The sequence below is a fragment of the Phyllobates terribilis genome, unplaced genomic scaffold, assembly GCF_046119375.1.
Source record: "Phyllobates terribilis strain yellow unplaced genomic scaffold, ASM4611937v1 Scaffold_5__5_contigs__length_657084704, whole genome shotgun sequence".
In the NCBI taxonomy this organism is placed as follows: Eukaryota; Metazoa; Chordata; class Amphibia; order Anura; family Dendrobatidae; genus Phyllobates; species Phyllobates terribilis.
In genome coordinates this window covers 151,173,306-151,195,883 of record NW_027362765.1, presented here as the reverse complement: position 1 = coordinate 151,195,883, position 22,578 = coordinate 151,173,306, and the positions used below count along the sequence as shown (strand labels likewise).

The following is a 22,578-nucleotide window of genomic DNA, read 5'->3' as shown; positions in this document are numbered from 1 at the left end:
AAATATCAAAGTGAGAATTATTTATCCTGACTCCCAAAAATAAAAAGGAACAAGAAAAAAAAGGTAGTATAATGGAATAAAAAGTGATAAATAATTTATATGTTTCTCAAGTGGATACCATTAAAAACCTTATCCTTCAATCTCACTGTAAACATAAAAATCACAATTCATATGATCAATAGAAAAATCAGCACTCACCATTTAATTAAAAAGTGTTCTTTATTTCATGTGGCAGGACTATCCTTTTAGAAAAGCTGGGGGAGCAGGGAGATGGATCTGGACAACAGCCGTTTCGCACCTAACCAAGCGCTTCTGCGGGTCCAAGTATAAAAATCACAATGTTATTGCTCACTGAATAAAGTGACATAAAAAATAAATATAATTATATTAATCTAATTTCCTCAATCACTGGGTAATGCGAGCGTCACAAAGTACAGTATAACTGCTAATTCTGACTAAAGAAACCGGCCCGTCTTAATGGGTGTTGTAGGTAATATATAGGATGGTGGACTAAGACTGGAATGGAGCGTAGGAGACGCACTTTCAAGTCTATGTAGATCCTTACTAGGTGGTTATGTTTCTAACAGATCAGAGGATCAGTGACTGGTGTGGGGGGATAAGGTGCCCAAGGAGGGTCAGAACTCGTGTTGTGCAGCGCCTCTCACCAGAGTGGTTGTATCGCTACTCACTGTGCTTTTCTTCTACATTGTAACCAGCTCCTGCAAACTTGTGTTTGGAGAAGTTCACATGATCTGACCGAAACGTCACAGTTTTGGGTTGCTGAACAATAAACAGAACAACTATACCTTGCAACTTGAAAAAAGTTCCTAGTTCTTTTTACCATGCGTCATTGGGGGATCGTGACAGAAGACCGAACACCCAACTAATAGTGGTTGTTGAAACTATGAGGACTTATAGGACTAAGTTTCCTTTCACTGTCTTTAGCATTTGGGGTGTGAATAAGTGTTTAAATAAGATGCCAGATCATACAGTCATCACCATTTCCTTAATGAAATGTTTCCCGTTATGCTGGCAGTCTTTGCTCTAAAAATTCTCCCTGATGAATCATAATAAGCGGTGAAACGCGTTGGAGTAATGCAAATGATTGAAGACTAAGGATTTTAGCTAGGACAGAATGAGAAGTATGTGAAGGAAGACTGGAATAATCACGGCATGAAAATGAAGTCAAGCACAATACACTAGGTGAACAGGATAATAGCAGATGAAAGCACACGATAATGGAAAGAAACGTGGGTGAATGGTGTATGAGGGGATTATAAGACTATAAACCCTCAAATACTGAACAAACGAGGAAAATTAATAGCCAAAAATATTGAAAAGAGATATATACTTGACGATAATAAAGCTTTGAACCCTATAATAAGCAGTTGGCAAAGAAGGCAAAACAAATATAATGCTGAAAAATAAATAATAACACATTATAAGGTATATAATACTTTTCTATATATGACTGTATCCCTTATATAGAGATTATGAGAAAATCAGTGTATGAGGGCAAGACTGATGATAAATATCCGTGCACATGTGTGAGATTTAGATGTTGTGTTTTTTGCTTAAAGGGGTTTTCCCACGAACAAAAAGTTCATTTTAATCATTAGATCTTGGAATAATAATTTCCACAATTGGATGTGTTTAAATAAAATGTTCCTGTGCTGAGATAATCTTATAAATGTGCCCCTGCTGTGTACTGTGTAATGGATGTGTCTGACCGTGCAGGAACATAGTCTGATCATACCTCAGCTCCTGGGCAGGGGGTGGGTGGAAAAAAAACAAACTATACAGACATTACAGCACAGGATCGCAAATGATTCTTTGAAGTAAAACACTGTTTAAAAACAGGCAGGAAATGTTTTACCTCACAAAATGAATCAGCTGTAATATCTGTATAGTCTTTTTCTTCCTCCCCTGCCCAGGAGCTGTGGTATGATCAGACCATGTTCCTGCACGGTCAGACATAACCATTACACAGTATACAGCAAGGGCACATTTATAAGATTATCTCAGCACAGGAACATTTTATTTAAACACATCCAATTGTGGAAATTATTATTATTGCAAGATCTATTGATTAAAATCAACTTATGTTCGTGGGAAAACTCCTTTTAAGCGAAAATATGCAGCACGTGTGTGTGTGTGTGTGTGTGTTGCAACTAAGAATAAGATATAATTGAGAATAACATCCGTCCTTCTTTATTTGTGTTCAGAATACAACAGAGTCTAGGCCATGGACGGTGGGGAGAACATTATATGCTGTAGATTTCCAAAACTCTGATGCCACTCTCCACAGCAGTTTCTAAAGAAGTTGGCTGATTGCAAAATATGTGCAAAGTAGCGGCTTAGCTTTAACCTAAATGTCCTGACAACATGGCTTTAAATTCTGGCTGTGGGATTCCTCGCGATCACTAAAAAAACCCACTGGAGTTAGTGCTGGGTAGTTCTCTAGTAGCCAGCAATGCTTAGTGATGTTCACATGACGTGGGGACAGGTTAGCGATTGGCATGGATAGGTGATAAATGTTATTTCTGGGACAGCACCATTAATGGCAGCTTGTATTCTGCAATAAGATTTTTGACAAAGGAGCGGTGGCGTGCGGTAATAGCGACACCCTCTTGGACAGCTCCATGCCGAGTACAGTCTGACTGCTCCATCGTCCTGCACTCTTTACCAGGATCGCACTGTAAACGGTTAAAAAGTGGGATTAGCTGCTATAAGTGCCTAGTGGTTTTTAATCTTTGCTGGTATCTGGCGGCTTTAGCGTAATTACTTTCTAAGTATGCACTACCTTTGGACACAGAAACTATTAACCAAGTCCTTATGTGCTACAGCAGGATATCAGAGAATGGTGGTCTTATTGGATAAGGTTTCTCAAGCCCTCCAGCTAACGAAGAAGCCGAATAATAGACATTTCATAATTAATTTAACCATGTGACAGATTTCCTGGCGCTGTTTCTGCAGGCTCTGGGCAGATATCCAGCCCTTCTTGTGAACAAACAAATGACTTCTTTTGGTTCTGTAAAGGCAAGGATGTCCTCCCTTTTTAGGGTATGTTACCACGGTGGTGCGGTCTTTCTTCAGCTGCATGCACATTATTGCAGTGGATCATATTCACCGCAGTGTAAGGCTCTGGTCACATTAATGTTATGGTTTCCGCTCATATTGAATTTGTGCCCATCAAGGTGAATTCTCACTGAGCCTATTGACTTACCATAGGATCTTTTGTTTTTACACCATGGCTGCAATATCTTTTATTGGCAATGCTGTGCTATTCCCAATGTCAAAATCCATTATGGATCCCTGAAAATGCCAATATGGACAGACATCTTTAAGTACCATAGTAAAAATACAGCCTATATAGTTGAGTAGTCAATGCATCCATTAGATGAAGGATGCAGATCGTTTTCCCGCAATGTAATATAACACCCCAAATATCCCATATGCGTAGTAGACTTGTGTGCAGCCGGTGTGCATTGCCTCGTAAGGCTTAATGCAGCCCTGCCTGACCCATCTGTAATATTCATGGCCTGAATGTAACTCAATACTTAATTGGATATTTAAAGCTTTGGTCTTTCACACAGACCTCACAGGGTTAGGTTACCTGCTATCTCCAGACATAAAGGCTTGTTGTCAGCTGGAAAACTGTTCTGGGAGCTTGTGTAGGTGAAGCTCTGGACTCATAACAGGTACCTGAGCTTCTCGCTTTTTACATAAAGCCTGTACGTATGAGGTCACGTATCAAGTTAAATGCGGTGTAAAAATGACTGCATGATAAAATGGCCATACATTAAAGGGGGTATCTGGTGGTAAATTAAGTTTATTTAACTTTCTGATGTAGTTCTAATAGGTCAGATACCCCCATCTGTGGGTAGCCTCTCCATGCCATGTGTCGGCCGCTTTCCTTGTGATTCTCTGCTTGGCACAGATTGGTGTTTCCTGTGTCTGCACCGTATCGGTGTGTGGAAGCTCCTTGCTTTTATAGCTAAGCCAGCCCCCTTCACTCTCAACCATCTCCTCAAGGGTGAGCAGAGCAAGCTGACTGCCTGCACGACTTGCAGTAACACAATACAGGACATTTGGTCACATGATACCCATTGACAGCAATGAGCAGCCATCTAAAACATGGTTGTGTGGTCCTTCAGAGTTATAGCCACCATTTTCGAGCTGTGCTCCTATATTAACAACTTCTGTGTTGGCGCTTTGGCTTAATAGGAGAGATTCTGAGAGCAGGGGTGCCAGGTCCTCATTCCCACTAGTGATCTGTTGCTTTCCGTTGAAGTGAATGATTTGACAATTCTATATTCCTGGGACCAGATGCCCCTGCGGTCGGACCCAAACTGATCAGTTTTATGAAATATGTTGTGGGAGTGACACGAAAAAAATGTTTCAGAGCCAAACTAAAGAGGATGTGTGATAAAGGCACAAGTAAAAACGATCCAATACACAAACTGAGATAAATACAGAAGCTTTATTCCAAACAGCACATATAGGACCTGACAGTTAATACCAAGTATAAAGAACACGTAAGGTCTAGTGATGCTCAAGGGCTGATGATCAGTGGAAAGCCCCAGACACCCTTCATCCCACACACAGGCAATAAGAAGCCTGAGACCCCCTGAAAATGTATACTTAGGCCACTATCAGTATTCGGTCAGTATTTTTTCTCAGGAGTGGGTGATAAATGCAGAATTGGTGCACTTGTTTCTATTAGGCAGTGTGCCCACGATGCATTTTTTAAGCGTTTCCACAGTGGCAAAAACGCTGCAGAAACGCTTAAAAAACGCTTGGTAGAAGACCTGCCATGTCCCCCAATAATCCGCATGTGCTGTGCACATGCTGTGGAAATTTCCGCTGCGGATTATTATTACGGAAAAAAACGCAGCACTACCAATTATTTTGCGGAAGTGCTGCGTTTTCACCGCCATTGACTTGCATTAGAACGCGCCAATTCCGCAAGACTGCATCTGTACTTGCGTAATTGGCGCGTTCTAATGTGCGGATGGTACCCGGGTGTGGAGGACAGGAGACTCTCATCCACACCCAGGTACCATAGAAACTGTAAAAAAAGAATAAAATAAATATATACTTACCTTCTGGCGGCCTTCGCTGCGCTCCTCCTTGCTTCCCGGCACTTCGCGATGGAATGAAGGACCTGCGCTGACGTCAGAGTCATGTGACCGGTCACTCGATGCTGACGTCGGCAGGTCCTTCACTCTACCGCTGCCGGCAGCCGGGACTGAGTGAAGCAAGACCGCACGGGCCATCGGAGGGTAAGTATATATTTATATTTTTATTTTTTAACCATTCTCTCTGGTCATACTATATAAATCCATGCTGTTTGCATGGATTTATATAGTGTGACCAAGTTGCCAAGCACTTTCCAGGTGATGCTAAAATCGCTTGGAAAGCGCTTGTCAACCAGCATGCAGAAATGCAAGTGAAGAACGCTTCACTTCCGCATGTCCCTGGCAGGAAAACGCATGTACAATCCGCATGTACAATCCGCATGTACAATCCACATGCGTTTTTTTCTGCCAGGGAGATGCAAAAACACTCAGGAAAAATCCTGAGCATTTCTGCATCGTGGGCACATAGCCTTATACCTCTTCTCTGATTGTTCCTCGCCTGGTTTTGTCTCCCACTCCTGAGAAAAAATACTGACCAAATACTGATAGTGGGGCCATGGCCTTAAAGGGGTTTTCCCACGAACAAAAGTTCAATTTAAAATTTGTCTGACCGTGTACAGAACATACCACAGCTCCTGGGCAGGGGAGGAAGGAAAAGAGTATACAGACATCACATCAGGGGATCGCAGAGGATTCATTTTGTGAGGTAAAATATTGTTTTAAAACAGGCAGTGAAATATTTTACCTCACAAAATGAATCCTTTGCGATCCCCTGATGTGATGTCTGTATTGTCTTTTGCTTCCTCCCCTGCCCAATTTTTAAAATGAACTTTTGTTCGTGGGATAACCCCTTCAATATGAGTATACACAAGGCAAAGTAATCACAGCAAGCGATTGAAAAAAACTAAACCAGTATGATAACCGAACCAGACCCCAAGGAGTTTTGAGGTATGGAGAGAAAGGGTCAATCCCCCCACGCGCTACAACACCAGGAGTGCCTTGTTCAGGAGGTGTTGCTGCTGGTGGGATGATGTGCCCTAAGGGTATGTGCCCACGGTCAGGAGCCGCTGCAGGTTTGAAGCTGCGTGTTATGCACGCTGTTACAGCATAGTGGATGGGAATTGTAGAAATCCCATGTCCACTTTGCCTCTCTGTGCACCTGTGGATCACCCTCGGAAACTGACATGCAGCTCATCTTTCCAGACCGCACCATGTCAATTTCTCTTGCGGGTCTGCATGCGGGCTTTCCCCATAGACCTAACCTTGAGGAGGAAAGTCTGCAGGTGAAAAAAAAATAGCGACGCTCATTTGCATATTGAGCGGAAGCCGCCGGTGTCTCTGGACAGCGAGCACATACCCTTACCCTTCAACGTCTGGAGACCCAATGGTTTGGTTGTATTACATTGCTTTCATTTTTACATTCACTTTGTTGTTACTTTACCATGGCTATGCTTGTATGCTCCTTTTATTATGTTTTGCTATCTAATTAAATAGACTTCTTATGTGCCTGGGACAGGACACCTCCATCCCCTGGGTATCTTTGGAGCTTATGTGCCCTTTTTAAGCCCTCCATACACATATTAGACTAATGTCGGCCTCACCTGTCAATATCAACATTTTCATCTGACACTCTACTGTTATGGGGGTGCCGGCCAACTGATTGTCAGGGGAGATGTCGATCGTGCATGTCCTATTTCGGACTCCTGGTTGCTTTGTTCGATTGGAGGTAAGCCACCCCCACAGATGTCAGGAGCGCCTGGTCAAACGGGAGAGATGGCCAAATCATTGTTCATGTGACTGTCTTCTAATGTTTTTGGGGGGCTTTACGTCATAAGTGTTTGCTCCTGTATGTGCAATTTTAGATGAAGCTTATTTCTTTTTTTTTTATCTGGCAGTTTGTGGGGTGTACTCTTCTTACCTGGGCCCTTATCACACACCCTGTTCTTTGTTCGGCTCCGTATACATTACTGCTGTGTGGCACTTGTATCAGCATTTCAGCTATTCATGTTTAGGAAGTGATTGAGGTATGTTGGATAAGATCTTGGAAGCCTCAGTCCTTGGCATTGTCTGCCTGACGAGGTGTGGGCATTTATGCTTTGAGGTGCTAAGTTTCCATTTTGAAATGTTATAGGGCTGAATGGCGGAGTCATCAATTAATTATCAGGTGTATACATTTGTAATATACTTTCCAATAGAGCTGCATATTAGTACTTAAAACCCCGTAACCGAGTAATGATCGAAGTTTGGTTGAGTAGAAACATTGGGGTTTTGGAGGCGCGTTTTATAGATCCTGAAATGCAGCCATATAACTGGTGTACCAGCCTTAGGCATATAATATGAAGCATTGTCAACTGATGACCTCCAGACTGGCTTCACCTAGTCATTTCTGTAAAATGTATTGCATGGCCGGGGTTTTCTGTTCTGCCTCTGAGTGGGTGGAGAAGCCTTCTCTTTTGTCATTATACTTGAGTAGAACATATGGACTGAAGTAGTCGTTGTAAGACCACTCCTTTAAAGTGGATCTGTCTCCAGATTTCACAATACAAACTTCACATATCAAATGGCTCTCTCAGAATGGATGATGCCGGTGTACTTACTTTGCTAATCCATGTGAGAAGGGCTGTGCAATCCAGTTTTCCTGCCTGAAAAAAAAAGCTTGCTGGCTTTTATTTCATGATTATACAGTCATTCTGACATGGATTTTTAATCAAGTCCATGAGCCAGATCATTATTTAATTTACCGTTTGCTTTCTGAAGTCTGGTAACAGATCCACATTAAGTAATATATCTGCTTTCTGAGGCTTGACTTTGTAGCAAGTTATCATCTTAGTGCTGTTTGTCAGCCTGCGCCCAGTAATGATGACTGTCGCTGTTGACTGAGGTTGGTCCCCTGTGGGTGCAGCAGCTCATGACATGTCTTTTTTTTTTCCCATCTTTCCATCATTCTGTGGCTTTCCTCTCTCCCCATCCTCTATGGTGAAGGACACAAGCTGTAGAGACCTCTTGCTATTCTTCCCTTCCTTCCCTGAAGAAGCCTTGTCTTCCTGCTCGCCACCTCCCACTCCCTCACCTCGTGATCGCTGCCTAACCAACCGTGTTTCTTTTTTACAGCATAATACCCCTGGACTTGTTGTGGTGATGGTAAACTTAGCCGTGGTAATTGAAACTTTCTGTTCAGACTGACTACCTTTTTGTCATCAGTGCACCAATGTTAGGCTTCCTCTCTTTCTGTTCTGTCGTAGCGTTCATATATTGCTTGGACCGTCCTTTCTTCCTCTGTCTTTCCATGCACACGTGTCTGGTCCTCGTCCATTATAAGGGACATGTTGAAGGGGCGTTTTTTATTTTATTTTGTGTTTTCCATTAAAATAATTGCAGCCTGCCCTCTGCCCTTCCTGACCTTTCCTCCTCCTCTTCCCTTCAGTTTTCTCAACGTTAGCTGGAGGCCTGTGGGAAATAAATGATAAATGACTCTTCAGAAATTCTAACACTGTTCAATGTGGATTTTGATTATTTTATTTATTCTGTTTGCGCCACATAATTGAATAATAGCGTTTGCAATAAGTGGGTAATGATAGGATGCAGGTTGTGGCTCAGAACAGAGGCAAAGGACTAAAGGTGTTTGGAAAGCAGGCGTTAAAATTGAGGGATAGCAAGGCTTCATGTTACACTAAAATAATATAATGGAAATGTTCAACTTTTTTTTTTTTTTTTTGTGTTTTGTATATGAATGCCATAGCTTATAAATAATAGCTTATATCGCATTTCTCAAACCATTTGTAGTTCAGAAGTATCTGCAAAATATAATGGGATGTCTCAGTAAAAAAGCAAAAATTTAAACTATAGCCAAAACATATTCACTTAAATTGTATGTTCCTAGGCCTTAAAGTATGATATAGAGCTAGAATACGCATTTAAAAGACCATCTAATTAAATAAAATGGAAGGTGCGAAAAGTTTTCTATGCTAAAGCTCTGAGTACCGGAGTTTCTAGAGTTGTATCTGGTACCTGGCATCCAGCTAAAATGGGCATGGAAGAAGAAGCCCTGTCCTCTGCTCGCACCTAGCAATGCGTTTTTCTTCTTGATATTGAGGCTAATGTGAAATCTACACTACAACCTTCTTTTCTTTCAAAACTTGGTTGTAATAATAAGTCTGCTCAACAGTAGTAACATTTCAATGGAATTTTTTATTTTAAATTTAAACAGAGTACATCCTCCCGTTGGTGCTGCTCCACTGATTGTGGAACAGTTTTCCCTTTTCTTCTGTGCCCCTTTGTTCCAAAGTTATGCCCCCGAAAGTAAAGATGAAAAGCTTCCCTTCAAGCAACTGGGCGTATACATCAGAACTTCGTGGGCGTGGCCATGATTTGATTGGCCAGCAGTGGAAGAGGAGAAAAAGCAAACGCCCACAGAGAAGTTCTGTGGTATACCCCTAGTTGGTTGAAGGGGAAAATGTGTATAGAGAGGCACATAAGGGGGGGAAAAAACTGTTCCAGAATCAGTGGAGCAGCGCCAGTTGGAGGAGATACTGTTTGAAATGACAATGAAAGACTCTCTTGAAGCTATCCAGACATCAGATTTTGGACAGCCAAACAGGCTACTTTTTGCCAACCACCTACATTTTTACGACCAGTGTGGCAAAAACTGTAGAGAAGTTGATCTGAAGAGTGTACACCAATCAATACGTTAGAATTATATATAGGAGTGAAGGGTTACTTTAAATGTAAAAATACTAATTAAAAAAAAAAAGTTGAACATTTTCATTAAATTGTTATTTTTATAAATTTAACCTCAAAAGGGTTATCTCATCAGGGAACTGTTTATTAGATGCATCTGCCGGGGCGATCAGCTGATTTCTTCAGGTCGTGCTTTTGGCACCTGGCAAATGCGATTTTAATGGGGCAAGCCAGGAATTTTCCCTGTGAAAATGTAGTACAATATTACAACCATTAAGATGAATGACAATCCATATAATAGGACTACTCAAGTCCATCAGATCTGGAGCCTCAAGCAAGAAAACGCCCTTTATAATGTCCATATACCCTTATTGGATATATGAACCAAGGTTGTCCTCATGAGACAACCCTTTTAATATGGGAAGGTGGAGGGCTAAAGAGAATTGGCTATTATGGGTGTAAGTGTCAGATAGTAGGAAGTTTGTGATTTCCAGCTAAAAATGGTATTCCACAAGAAACCATTTTCAGACATGGCGCACTCTTCAGTCCTTTCCCTTATGGCGTGGCCACTGCTTTTTCTAAATTATACCATTGGGCTTATAGATTTGTATCCTGTAATATCTGCCTACAACCTGTACGCCAATCCATCCTTCCGTGTGTAACCTTGAGAACCAATATCTATAAGGCTCCCAACTAGGAGAATGTGTTGATGGTGCATGTCCCAAATGCTAACTGGCCACATGTTATATGGTAATCGTTATGAGAACAGTAAAGTCAGCCCCCAAGTTTTTTTCACTGGGAGAAGTTAACTTAACTGCGGAGGTCTCTTATTGGCTTTATGTCCACATTCATGAAATATTGAACTCCCTTTAAGTGCAGTTTGCCTACAGATGAGCAGCGCTACAAGCAATCATGTCATATTAACAAGGCAAAAATGGCATTACATAAAGACAAATGCTTGGAGTTGAGAAATTTATGGCATATATCAGAGTAGTAGATCTGATTTCTGACCCTGAATCACTGTAATTACCTGTAAGTTATGTTACTATGACCGGTGCTAATGTCTGTAAATTGAATAAAGCACTATTCCAGGGAAGCCTCAATGGAGCTTTAGCTCTTTCATTCACCTTTATGTTTTCTGTCCCCATGTGGAGGAAATAAACATGCAGATTATATATACTAAGGAAACCAGGAGCTAAATAGCACAGTAACCCAGAATAAACAGCAAGGACATGGTTACAGATATAATGCTCCTCCAATGGTGTGCAAATAACGGGTAACACCAGGGACAACAGCTCATGCTCCTTCTCCAAAGTAGACCGATCAACCAGCACCTCCATAGGGTAGATCACAAGATAAAGTTGAAATGTGGATGCTGCTGGTAGAGACCATCCCAAATTCAGGAAGAACATCTCAAAATTGTGTGTCAGTAAAACATGTTAAAAGTTTCAACAAATTGCCTGATGAAGGCATTGGTCCAGTGCTGAACACAGTTTTAGTGACTTAATAAAACTATTTGGATAACGCCTTGAACTTTTTGCCACAACTCAACTTTACCCTGTGGAATATCCTTGGGCACTGTCATATAGGTGGCGGCTGTTGTATAAATTTTTCACATAAAATGCATATTCTGACCCTTATGAAGCCCTTGGAAACTTATTGACTTCCCCAGTTAGCACCATGAGGCTGCTTCTAAGCCAGCAGACCAAGATTCTTAAGAAAGGCTTGGCCAAGATTTACTTCTAAGTGGAGGTTTCCCCATAGGCTATTTAAAAACAAATGTTGGAGCAAACAATACCTTTCCTGGGTAGCCCTGTGGCTAGTCTTCCAGCTTCCACCCCATACCTAGTGCGTAGTGCAGAAGGGATATCAGGGGTGAAAGTTACTTTTAATTGTTGAGTGTCTTATTATTGACAGTACATTGGGGACTGCACCACAGAATATAAAGCTGCCTTCAACCCAAAGCCTGCACGTACAGCCTATTAATAATGCCACTGAATGGACCTTGAGCCATAGTGTTTGACTGAGAGAACAAGCCCAATGGTATAATGTTCAGGTGTGTGCCACATGCATACCAGATACCTGGGCAACCACATATTAACAGTCTGTCTTTTCATACAAGGTGGGTATCCCATGCAGGTAAGTCCCCCTCCCCCTGTGTCCCAGACTTGCATCCCATTTCGATGTAGCCTAAAACGGAATATGCACCAGTCTGGGATCAGATGCGGTAGTGAGTTGCCTGTCTGCTCTTCCCTAATTTGTCCCATTCCCATCCCTGCTTTGGCTGGTTCTGAGTGGATTTCGGATACTCTTCGAAGCGAGAAAAACAAAATAAAATTCAATCTGCTGCTAGTTTGATTTAGTTGAGTCAATTCTTTATTTGCATCTAGTCTTTTTCACAGCTTACCAGGCACGCATGAGCCGTTCAGCTAGGGATATTTGGGACCATTATTCCTTCCCGTTTATCATGCACTTGTAGTGTATTGCTGCTTGCAGCATGACATCTTTGTGCTTTTTCTTCTTTTTCTTTGTGCATTTCTGTTTATGTATTCAGAATAATGTTAATCCAGTAGTTCATTATGGTATATATCAGAAGGGAAAGGCCATCCCCTGCTTGAACTATACGCCGTCATGGGTGCCAACGGGTAAGCTGTGAGAATGACTGACTATTGTTTGGTCCACTGTAGCTTTCTGGTCTCTGCACTTCAAGGCAAAATTGTCTAACCACCCAAACCCATTGAATAACCAATTCATCTCATCTGGTTCACCGTTTTTAACCTTCATCCTTAACTGTTTCTTTCCAGGCAGGACTGATCCTATCCCTATCGTGGTTAAATATGACGTAATGGGGATGGGACGTATGGAAATGGAGGTGTGTATTTTTGTTAACGTAAAATAATTACTGTATGGAATAAACCAACCCAAACACAGCTTTAAATCTATCATTTTTCGTAGGTACAGAAAAAAAAACCTCAGAGAAAAATGCCTAAAAACTCAACGAAATCTCATTTTAGACGGCTTATCTGCCTTGAACATTCCTATGTGGTTGGATGGTTCCCCCAAGAGGGTCCATTCCCCAAGACCTTCAGCAACCACAAAGTTAAATTCTCTGCAGCGCCACCATACGGCAAAATAGGCATTACAGCAGTGCTATTTAGACCAATGACCGCTCTGAGTACTGCAAGGACATACTAAGTTCTGCAGAATGAGATACATTTTTGTACTAGCGCTTTGCTCTAGCTAATTGACGAGGGTCCACAATTGTGTACTCCTATAGTACCTGATCGATGCTAAGGCTGTGTTTTTTTAAAAATATATATATAAGAAGTTCCAGGGTTTTTTTTCTCTAATTCTTACAAGTTTTAATGTTTTTCCATATAATCCACTCCTGCTTCAGTTGGACTATGCAGAAGATGCCACAGAACGAAGACGTGTCTTGGAGATAGAGAAGGAAGACACTGAAGAACTAAGGCAAAAGTATAAGGTGATTCTCTCTACTCTTTATGGGTAGCGGTTCTCCCACTAAATATATTTGGTGAATACATGATTGCTGGGGCTCTCACCAGATAGTGCTGTGGTTAAATGTGTGGTGAACTGGTGATTTATTTCATTGGTCAACCCCTTTGTTACTTACACAGCAATGTTACATGTCAGCAATGGAGCCACTGATGAGCTGTAAACATCACATACAGTCCTGAAAATGAATGCTGCTGACTAGCCGGGCTAGCGTCATATTGCTAAGATACTTATCTGTCATAGGATTAAAGTATGGAGCCATAACATGACCATGTATGAGTTCACATATGTTTTTCTCTTACACCCCCATCTTTTCCTTCAGGTGTGTTTTAGTTGTCCACTTCCTTCACTAAGTATATGATGGGTTGTCCAGAACTAAAGTCCAATATATATTACATTAATGTCGTCCAAACCTACCGGTATCTGTGTGTTCGGACTACTCTAATGTTTATAGGGCCCAGGGTGATTGATTGTCAGTGAAGATTTCCCACTGCTGGTCCTTTTGTTGTTCCCAAGATGACCCTCTGCCAGATAAGTCTGGAGGCGGCAGCTGTCTCGGAGAGCGCATCGGAGCGCTCAAAAAAACGACAGCCATCTAATGTGTATGCTATACATACCAATGATCTATCCTAGGATTGGTCATCAATATAAGATATACACACCCCAACAATCGGTTATGGGCTCTGCCAGATGTAAACAATATATGGCCACTAAATCATTTATGGAGGCTTTGTGCTTCGCCCCTGTACATTGTTTTACACTCGGACGGAGGAAATAACATTTTATTTTTGGGGTGTCTTGTCGAACCCCCCACCTTGTTGATGACCTAATCTGATAAGTTAAAGGGGTTTTCCCATGAATAAAAGTGTCTGACCGTGTACGGAACATGGTCTGATCATACCACAGCTCCTGGCAGGGGAGGAAGCAAAAGATTACAGCAGGGGATTGCAGAGGATTCATTTTGTGAGGTAAAACACTTCTCTGCCTGTTTTTAATTAAACAATATTTAACCTCACAAAATGAATCCTCTGCGATCCCCTGCTGTAATGTCTGTATACTCTTTTCCTTCCTCCCCTGCCCAGGAGCTGTGGTATGTTCCGTACACAGTCAGACACAGACAATTTTTAAAATGAACTTTCATTCGTGGAAAACCCCTCTAAATTAATTTCTATCCACTGCTTTAAGGTCTCTGCTTTTGATTTTCTTTATTCCTTTTAGATGTTATGATAACATCGTTTTCTAAATGCCTATATATTCATTGGAGATTTGTCTGTGTAGGATTTTGTGGATAAGGAGAAAGCCATTGCAAAAGCCCTAGAAGAGCTGCGGGCTAACTTCTACTGCGAGTTGTGTGACAAGCAATATCAGAAGCACCAGGAGTTTGACAACCACATAAACTCTTATGACCACGCACATAAACAGGTGAGGAAAGACACACTCTATCAATAGTTTACAATGTTATCACCCCACTGCCCCCTAAACATGCTCACAGGGGGCTGCTGTTTATCACTTCTAGGGAACTAAAGGTCCATTTTTAAAATTGAGTAATGTTCATGGGGTCTCTCTGACCGCTTTGCATTGAAACGCCCGAGTGTTTTGGGTATTTGAATTTGCCTCGACCAGATGAGTTTGGCAACAGCCTACACCACTCATCACATATAAAAAGTGATAAAGTAAGAGACCTCATGCTAATCAGATTGGCAAGAGATCTTGCAGAGGAGAATCACAGAAATTCACACAACAGATTTTGTGGATTTGTATCTCCTGGGTCTGACCCTTTGTGTATCTGGATCCCAACTATACTCCTCAACTCTTTTCCTAGACAGGTGAGAGGAGGGTGGCTAATTATATGCAAGGAGCAAAGGTTGCAGAACTTAATTCTAGTTTTATACTTTTCCATAGTGACCTTCGAAGGCAATAATTTAGCTACCATATTTCCAAGCATATTTTGCGTACTGCGGCTAAGAGCATGATGATGAGCTGTGCAGCGTCTTGTCTGTTCATACAATCCACAGTATACTGCCTGTCAATCTGTCCCAATAATAATATTGGTGATTTGCAGTTAATTCGGTCATGGCTTGGCTCTAAATATAATCAGAAGTTATGTGGGACATTGTTTCTTTGATTTGCTTTAATACTTTGCTTAGAAAAGCATTCCTGTGAAAGTTTTTATCCTCTTAATATATTGCAATCATCAGTTATATCGCACTATACATATAATTGCTCATTTTGCCGTTCAACACTGCTAATTCTTCTTTTCTCTGCTCTTACTCTATGTACAAACAGGAAGTCTTTTGTCCCTGCATAAATCATTCCCTTCTTCAACTTCTGACCCAGCAGCTCCACCCCCCCCACACCCACACCCACCTACCATAGACTTTTGTGGCGACTCATGAGAAAATTGACCTCCTTTTCCTGTATAGAGCTTAGAAGGATTCAGCTAGTCAGTTTTTAATCACATGATGTCATAGATCTAACGGAAAACCGAAGCATTAACTGAATATAAGGACAAAATTAGCAATTGGAAGTTCACAGTTCTGTATAATATGATGATTGCAATGTATTAGAGCATAAACATTGTGACTGGAGTGCTTCTTTACTATTGACATTTTTGAGATTTAATGTTGATAAATGTAGAGTGATGCAGGACGGAGTAATCCTATTGCTGCATATACATTAAATGGGAGTTTACTCAGGATTACAGAAGAGGAGAAGGACTTAGGTATTTTGGTTACAAGTAAGCTGAGCAGCAGTACTCAATGTCAAGCAGCAGCCGCAAAAGCAAACAAGATTTTAGGGTGTATAAAATGAGAACTAAAATCCTGTGATCCCAACATATTATTACCCCTCTATAAATCACTGGTGAGGCCACATCTAGAATACGGGATCCAGTTTTGGGCTCCACATTTTAAAGAGGATGTTCAGAAGTTAAAATCATTTCAAAGATGGGCAGCTAGATTATTACAAGGGATGGTTGGGCTTGCTTAGCTTAGAAAAAAGATGTCTCAGACCATACTAAGGACCAGGGGGCACTTCTTACTGATGGAAGAAAGGCGATTCCAGCACCTAAATAGGAAAGGGTTCTTTACAGTTAGAGCAGCCAGACTGTGGAATTCCCTACAACAAGAGGTAGTTATGGCAGACACTATAACAGCTTTTAAAAAAGGCCTGGATGATTTCCTTAGTACACATAACATTGTGGGGTATAGATAATTTAGTGGAAAAAGGTTGAACTTGATGGTACTAGGTCTTTTTTTCAACCTATATAAATATACAAAAAAAATGCAAAATGCTGTCGTAATTTTCCTTTTAATGCGAAGCATAACTTCCTTATTAAAAAAACAAACAAAACATTTCTTATGAGAGATTTGATGCTTCTTCCGTTCTATGTAAATGTAAGTACATGTTCAGTGTTGTGAGAATCATTCTGATTCACACCGGTAACCACATTGAAATGTAGAATATAGCTAGTAGACGCGGTTTACAAACCCTATTCACGCAGAGAAAATCGGCAGACTTTAGGGCATGCTGTGGGTTTACACTCCCCCGTAAGTCTTGATTGCCATATTTAACCATTGCAGGCGATGGAATCCCATTTGTGCTGGGCACATTTTTATTATTGCATTTATTTATATGCCCACATGATGGTTTCAGTTCCCCAGAATAACTCCGACATCACAGCCAGCTTAACAGATAAACCCTGGTCGGGAGATTAAACCTGGCTTTACATACCTAAATCTGTGTACCAGGAGGCCCGCCTGAGGGGGATATAAGGAGAATTTCATTATAAGGATTGCTAACTGAGGAAAATGACAAGTAGAGAGGTTTACTTTATCTATAAATAAAAAGAAAAACACAGCTGATAATTCATAAAAGCTTAAAATGTCTGTAGGTCGACAGCAACTAATGTGATATCTGTAGTCCCAAGAAGTAGTTGGCGATATAATACACTAGTTTCCCTTCATTAGTTTGGTTGGTTTTCCCCAACCAAAGCATGTTCCCAAATGTCTTTACTAATCATTCCTGGGGCTGTTGCAGTCTCCTTACTGGGAAATGTATGGATTTTTATTGCTAGAAATGATTTTTGTTTACGTATCACACTTTTTATATGCAGAGATTGAAGGACCTTAAACAGAGGGAGTTCGCCCGAAATGTTTCTTCTCGTTCACGGAAAGATGAGCGCAAGCAGGAGAAAGCTCTGCGACGTCTTCTTGAATTAGCAGAGCAGAGGAGGCAGTCTGAAAGGTGAGTAGGAAACGAGAAAAAAATGGTTTTCTACATAAGTACTGTTTTATCTCAAAATGTTCTATTTATCTTCAGTGCTGAAATGGCATCTGAAGAGATCAACTACACATTAGGATATTACACCATGGCCCTGATTCATTATGACTGCCAGCTTGTAATCCAGCCATAATGAAGGGTGCACTGGCATAAAATGCACCAAATTAATTAAGAGGCTTATCTTTCAACCACCATGTGTCTTTGCTCGAAATGTACGCCTTGACTGGTGTACATTTCTGTTGTAATTTATGCCACTTTTGTGGAGTAAATAATGATGAATTGGCCAGGCGCACTTGGCCACAAAGCTAGACCTCAATGTACTCACCGTCTCTTACTATGTCTTATTCTAGTTGCATATTGGAGGGTGTTTTCAAGGTGACAGGTTCACTTCAAATAAGTATGTGGACAGCACACAATTGCCCACATTCATTTTATTTATTTATTTTTTTATCTATCCTTTCTAGCAGTGCCCCAGGCAGTGGTCCCATGTTCAAAACAACTACTGTTGCACTTGATGATGAAGCTGTGGAAGATGATGATGTTCCAGTCAGTACATGCTCAACCACACATGACAGTCCTAAACTAGTTCAGGAAGAAAAATTGTGTCAAGCTGTCAGCACTGCTCCTACTCAACCCACTTCCCCAGCCATAACTTTTGGTTTCAAAAGCTCCTCTTGCCCATCCTCGCTTCAGAAAGTAGGTTTCTCCTTTTCATTTGCCAAAAAAACATCATTGAAGTTAGAGTCATCTGCAGCTGTCTTCAAGGACCATGGTGAAGAGGTGGGATCAACAGAGGAGGAAGAGGAGAAGGTACCGGCTGATCTCATATGCTCTGTAAAGTCAATAGATGGAGAGATCAGCAAAGAGAATGAAAGTAAAGTGGAAGAAGAGGAAAGCCAAGAAGATAATGGCGCATCCCTTGCAAGCACTTTATCAAAACTGAAGAAGATGAAACGCGAAGAAAGGGGGACTCATGCTGGTGAACCAGAGTACTATCACTATATGCCACCTGCTCACTGTAAGGTAAAACCAAACTTCCAGTTTTTGCTTTTCATGAGATCCACAGAGCAAACACAGGTGGTAAGTGTTACACAGAAAAATGAGAAAAAGATCACTGTCGTTACCAACGCCAAGCCTGTCAAACAGACCGAAAATAAAAGTGAAAAGAATACTGTTGGTGATGGTAAGTCTTCTGTGTCTCAGCCAGTTGTAGGCAATGCTTCTCCAGTTTTATCGAAAGTTGACAAGAAAGATGATGTGGTAGACAAAGAAGCATCTACCGCTACAAATGAAGAGTCTCCAAAAACTTCCCCCACACCAGTGAAAGAACAACAGGAGAGGCCCAAGCACCCAACTGGTCCTTTTTTTCCAGTCCTAAGCAAGGATGAGAGCACAACACTGCAGTGGCCCTCTGAGCTTTTAATATTCACCCAAGCAGAACCTTCCATCTCCTATAGTTGTAACCCACTATACTTTGACTTCAAACTTTCACGAAACAAAGATGGAAAAGCCAAAGCTGTGGAGAAGCCTAAAGATAACCCGGGTACAAGCAAAGATGGTGCAACTGATGCTGATTCAAGCACAGAGCTGAATGCCGCAGTTAAAAAAGAATCCGTCCCAGTGGTACATACTTGTGGAGCACAACCTAAAGTTTCCACTGCTACTTCTAGTGATGTAAAACCTGAACCCCTTGAAGAAGGGAACAAAGGTGAAGCTACGCGGAAGACTCACAAACAGAAGAAAAAGAAAAAGCACAAGAAGAGTGGCAAGCGTAAACGGAAACACAAAGAAGGAGACGAAGGTGCAGAACCAAAAATGAAGAAAAGGAAGAAGCATAAGCACAAGAAGTCAAAAGTTTCTTCCAGAACAGTGTTAAAGGTAGAAGATACAGAGCAAAGTACATCTCCTGCATTGGGAGGTCGCTCAAAAGATACAGCGCCACCAGGAAAGCTGCTGACTAAAGAAGACAGTGTGGGTAATCCTAGTAATAAACAGGACCTTCATTCTTCCTCCAAAGAGCCAGAGAACAAAAAATTTAAAACAGAGCCCAAGCAATCGCTTCTACTTCCTGCACAACCAACATCTTCCTCTTCTTTAAGAAATACGCCCACCAAGGCCAGAAACCGCCAAAGTAGTGCAGAGTATGATAGTGAGGACAATGCCAGTAGGAAAAAATCCACGTCTAGGTACAGCGATGAGTATGAGTCTGCAAGTGACCGGTCAAGAAGTCGGTCGAGATCTGGAAAGAGGCGACGGTCTTATTCTTCCAGTTCAGAAGGGTCTTCAGATAGAAGCCAATATAGTCATGATCGGAGTTATTCAGATAGTGACTACAGTGACTATAGCAGTGGATCAAGGAGGCGATCCAAGCGACGGTCACCTGGTTCAGATTCAGACTCTGTGGCTTCTAAGAGACATTCCACTAGACATAAATATTCGTCATCTGATTACAGTCGTAGTCGCTCTAGAAGCAGAAGTCGCTCAAGAAGAAGTAGAAGTCGGGGTAGAGGTAGATCTAGTAGTAGTAGCCGGAGTCGGAGCAAAAGGAGCCGCAGCCTAACTGGTCACAGCTGGAAGCGCAGCCGTAGCTACAGTAGGGATCGGAGTACAAGTGTTCGCAGTCATTCTGGAAAAGGATCTCATGGGAGGGATAGTGTAGATAGCAGTAGAAGTGGTAGACGAGACTTTAATCGCTCTAAGATTTATCGCTCACAATCTCCGCATTATTCACGTTCTGGTAGCCGAAGAGAGAGCAGCCGAGGGTCAGAAACGAGAGGAGTAAGTGGCACTAACATCCCTCGCAGTAGCACTGAGAAAGATACAGGGAGATGTTCCTTAACAGCAAAACAACTCCTAGAAAAAATCCAGTCTCGACGTTTAGGGAAGGCAGCAAGCACAACGGATGATGGCAGCTCCAAATTAGGTTCAAAAGTAAAAGACCCACCTCAGGGATACTTTGGTCCAAAGTTGCCACCTGCTCTTGGTACTAAAATTACTCATCTCCCATTAATAGGCAAACTGCCTATGGTGTCCAAAGGCACGGTGCATCAGAAAGGTGAGAATGAGTCTGGAGAGACATCAGTTTCCTTAGAAGGGGAGCAAGGGAAAGAAGAGAAGACCTCCGTCCAGGTGGATAATGTCCCAGAGTCTGAACCTCCTGCATCTGTAGCGGAGCCTCTGTCCCAAGAAGAACCCGTTTGCTGCGAGCCACCTGCTGAAGACCTTGGAGAGGGAACTGCACCTAACCCGTTGGGTAACGGAAGTCTTCCATTTCCACCTCTCCATGGTAGAATGATGCCTCCACCACCCGATTCTGAATTTTTTCATGCTTCAGCTTATCCTCCTGTCACAGTTGATCCAAATTCTATACGGCCAGATGGGGAAGATGAGGAAGAGGAGGAGGATGAAGAGGAGGAAGGCTCATTAGCACCTCTAGAAAGCCAGCCCATCACTTTTACTCCAGAAGAAATGGAAAAATACAGCAAACTACAACAGGCTGCTCAACAGCATATACAACAGCAGCTGTTAGCCAAGCAAGTTAAGAATTTCCCAGCAGGCATTATCCCGCAAGCCCTGCAGCCTGTTACACCTACCCTCCAGCCTATACATATTCAGCAGGCACCAACCCCAGTATCTGCTGCCTCTATTACCACTGTGCAGCATGCCATCCTCCAGCATGCTGCCGCTGCAGCGGCTATTGGTATCCAACATCACCCGCAATCTTTAGCACAGGTCCACCACATCCCTCAGCCACATTTAGCTCCTATCTCTCTTTCACACCTTACCCACTCTCTAATTCCAGCCCACCCTGCTGCTTTCTTAGCTAGTCACCCAATACACATAATTCCTGCCTCTGCGCTACACCCTGCTGGTCCTCTGACTCTTCATCATGTCCCCCATGCTGCTCTTTACCCAACTCTGCTTGCTCCACGGCCAGCCTCAGCTGCTGCTGCCACAGCTTTACACCTTCATCCTCTCCTTCATCCCATCTTCTCAGGCCAAGACCTGCAGCACCCACCTAGCCATGGGACTTGATCTGATCTTAGAATATACACTATTACCTGACAAATTATGGCGCAATAGAAGGGGATTGGAGCCTGACCAGACACGCCTGTAATGGGCAGTAAAGGAAGAGGCCCTCCAGTCACCTGTATCTGAATGGAGGAAATTATCCCATCTCTGCTGGGTCCTTTTCATCTCCCAGTTCTTCTGTGCTTCATTTGATTTTCCAGGTCCAGTTATGTTTTAACACTGTCTTGGAGACTTGGATAAACTAAATGGTCAAGTTGTATGAATGAAAATTACACATGAAGGTGAATATTACTTTTATACCCTGCCCCAAATTCTGTATTATATATGTATGAAACCAACCTCTTACCACAAGCAAAGATAAGATTGGACTTTTCCCCAGATTTGGGGAGCGCAAAGATGTCAATGCGACTAACAATGATGTGGGCCCCTCCATGTCCACAATGGATGGGGGTCTTATGCGACATCTGCACTTTGTACTATACTTTTTTCTTGCTGTAGTTGTATAATAATCTGAAGGGCAAAACTATAGTTTTCAGCTAGTTTGCAACAAAATGTATTTCTGCTGCTGTGGCATGTATATTTTATCAGAATCCTTTTTTTTTGTTGAGGTTTATGTATGATACAATGTACAAAAAAGTAATAAAGAGAAAACCTTTCAGGATTGCAGAAAACATGTAATATTATAACGTGTAATAAAAAGAACAAACGGTTTGTGTTACATTAGCTGTGGAGTTATTTAACCCTGTACTGGGTCATTTCTGTGAACCTGGATAATTTTTAGCGGATTATTCGGAATAGAAGAAATAGTAAATGAATGATTATGGGCTTTGTTACAGATGTACTTTTCAATATATTAAATGTTCAATACTGGAAAATGGATAGCAGTCCCAGTTTAAATGCAGACACCTTCCCCCAATAAAATAAGTGTTTT

General features: G+C 41.8%; 1 protein-coding gene across 7 annotated transcripts in view; it reads left to right on the top strand.

The window, feature by feature from the left end:
• The window catches only part of GPATCH8 (G-patch domain containing 8), a 53,086-nt gene extending 30,727 nt beyond the window's left edge, over positions 1–22,359 (top strand). For 2 of the 7 annotated variants that reach the window (XM_073683200.1, XM_073683201.1), the window contains 6 exons: positions 8,253–8,297; positions 12,623–12,690; positions 13,216–13,302; positions 14,613–14,756; positions 17,449–17,579; positions 18,080–22,358. In XM_073683200.1, coding sequence (XP_073539301.1) covers positions 12,664–12,690; positions 13,216–13,302; positions 14,613–14,756; positions 17,449–17,579; positions 18,080–21,650 — 3,960 coding nt within the window. In that variant the 5' untranslated portion in view covers positions 8,253–8,297; positions 12,623–12,663 and the 3' untranslated portion in view covers positions 21,651–22,358. Of the gene's footprint in view, positions 1–8,252; positions 8,298–12,622; positions 12,691–13,215; positions 13,303–14,612; positions 14,757–17,448; positions 17,580–18,079 lie in introns of all 7 variants that reach the window. The other 5 variants (XM_073683202.1, XM_073683195.1, XM_073683196.1 and 2 more) reach the window with 3 other exon arrangements.
• The last annotated feature ends 219 nt before the right edge of the window (positions 22,360–22,578 follow it).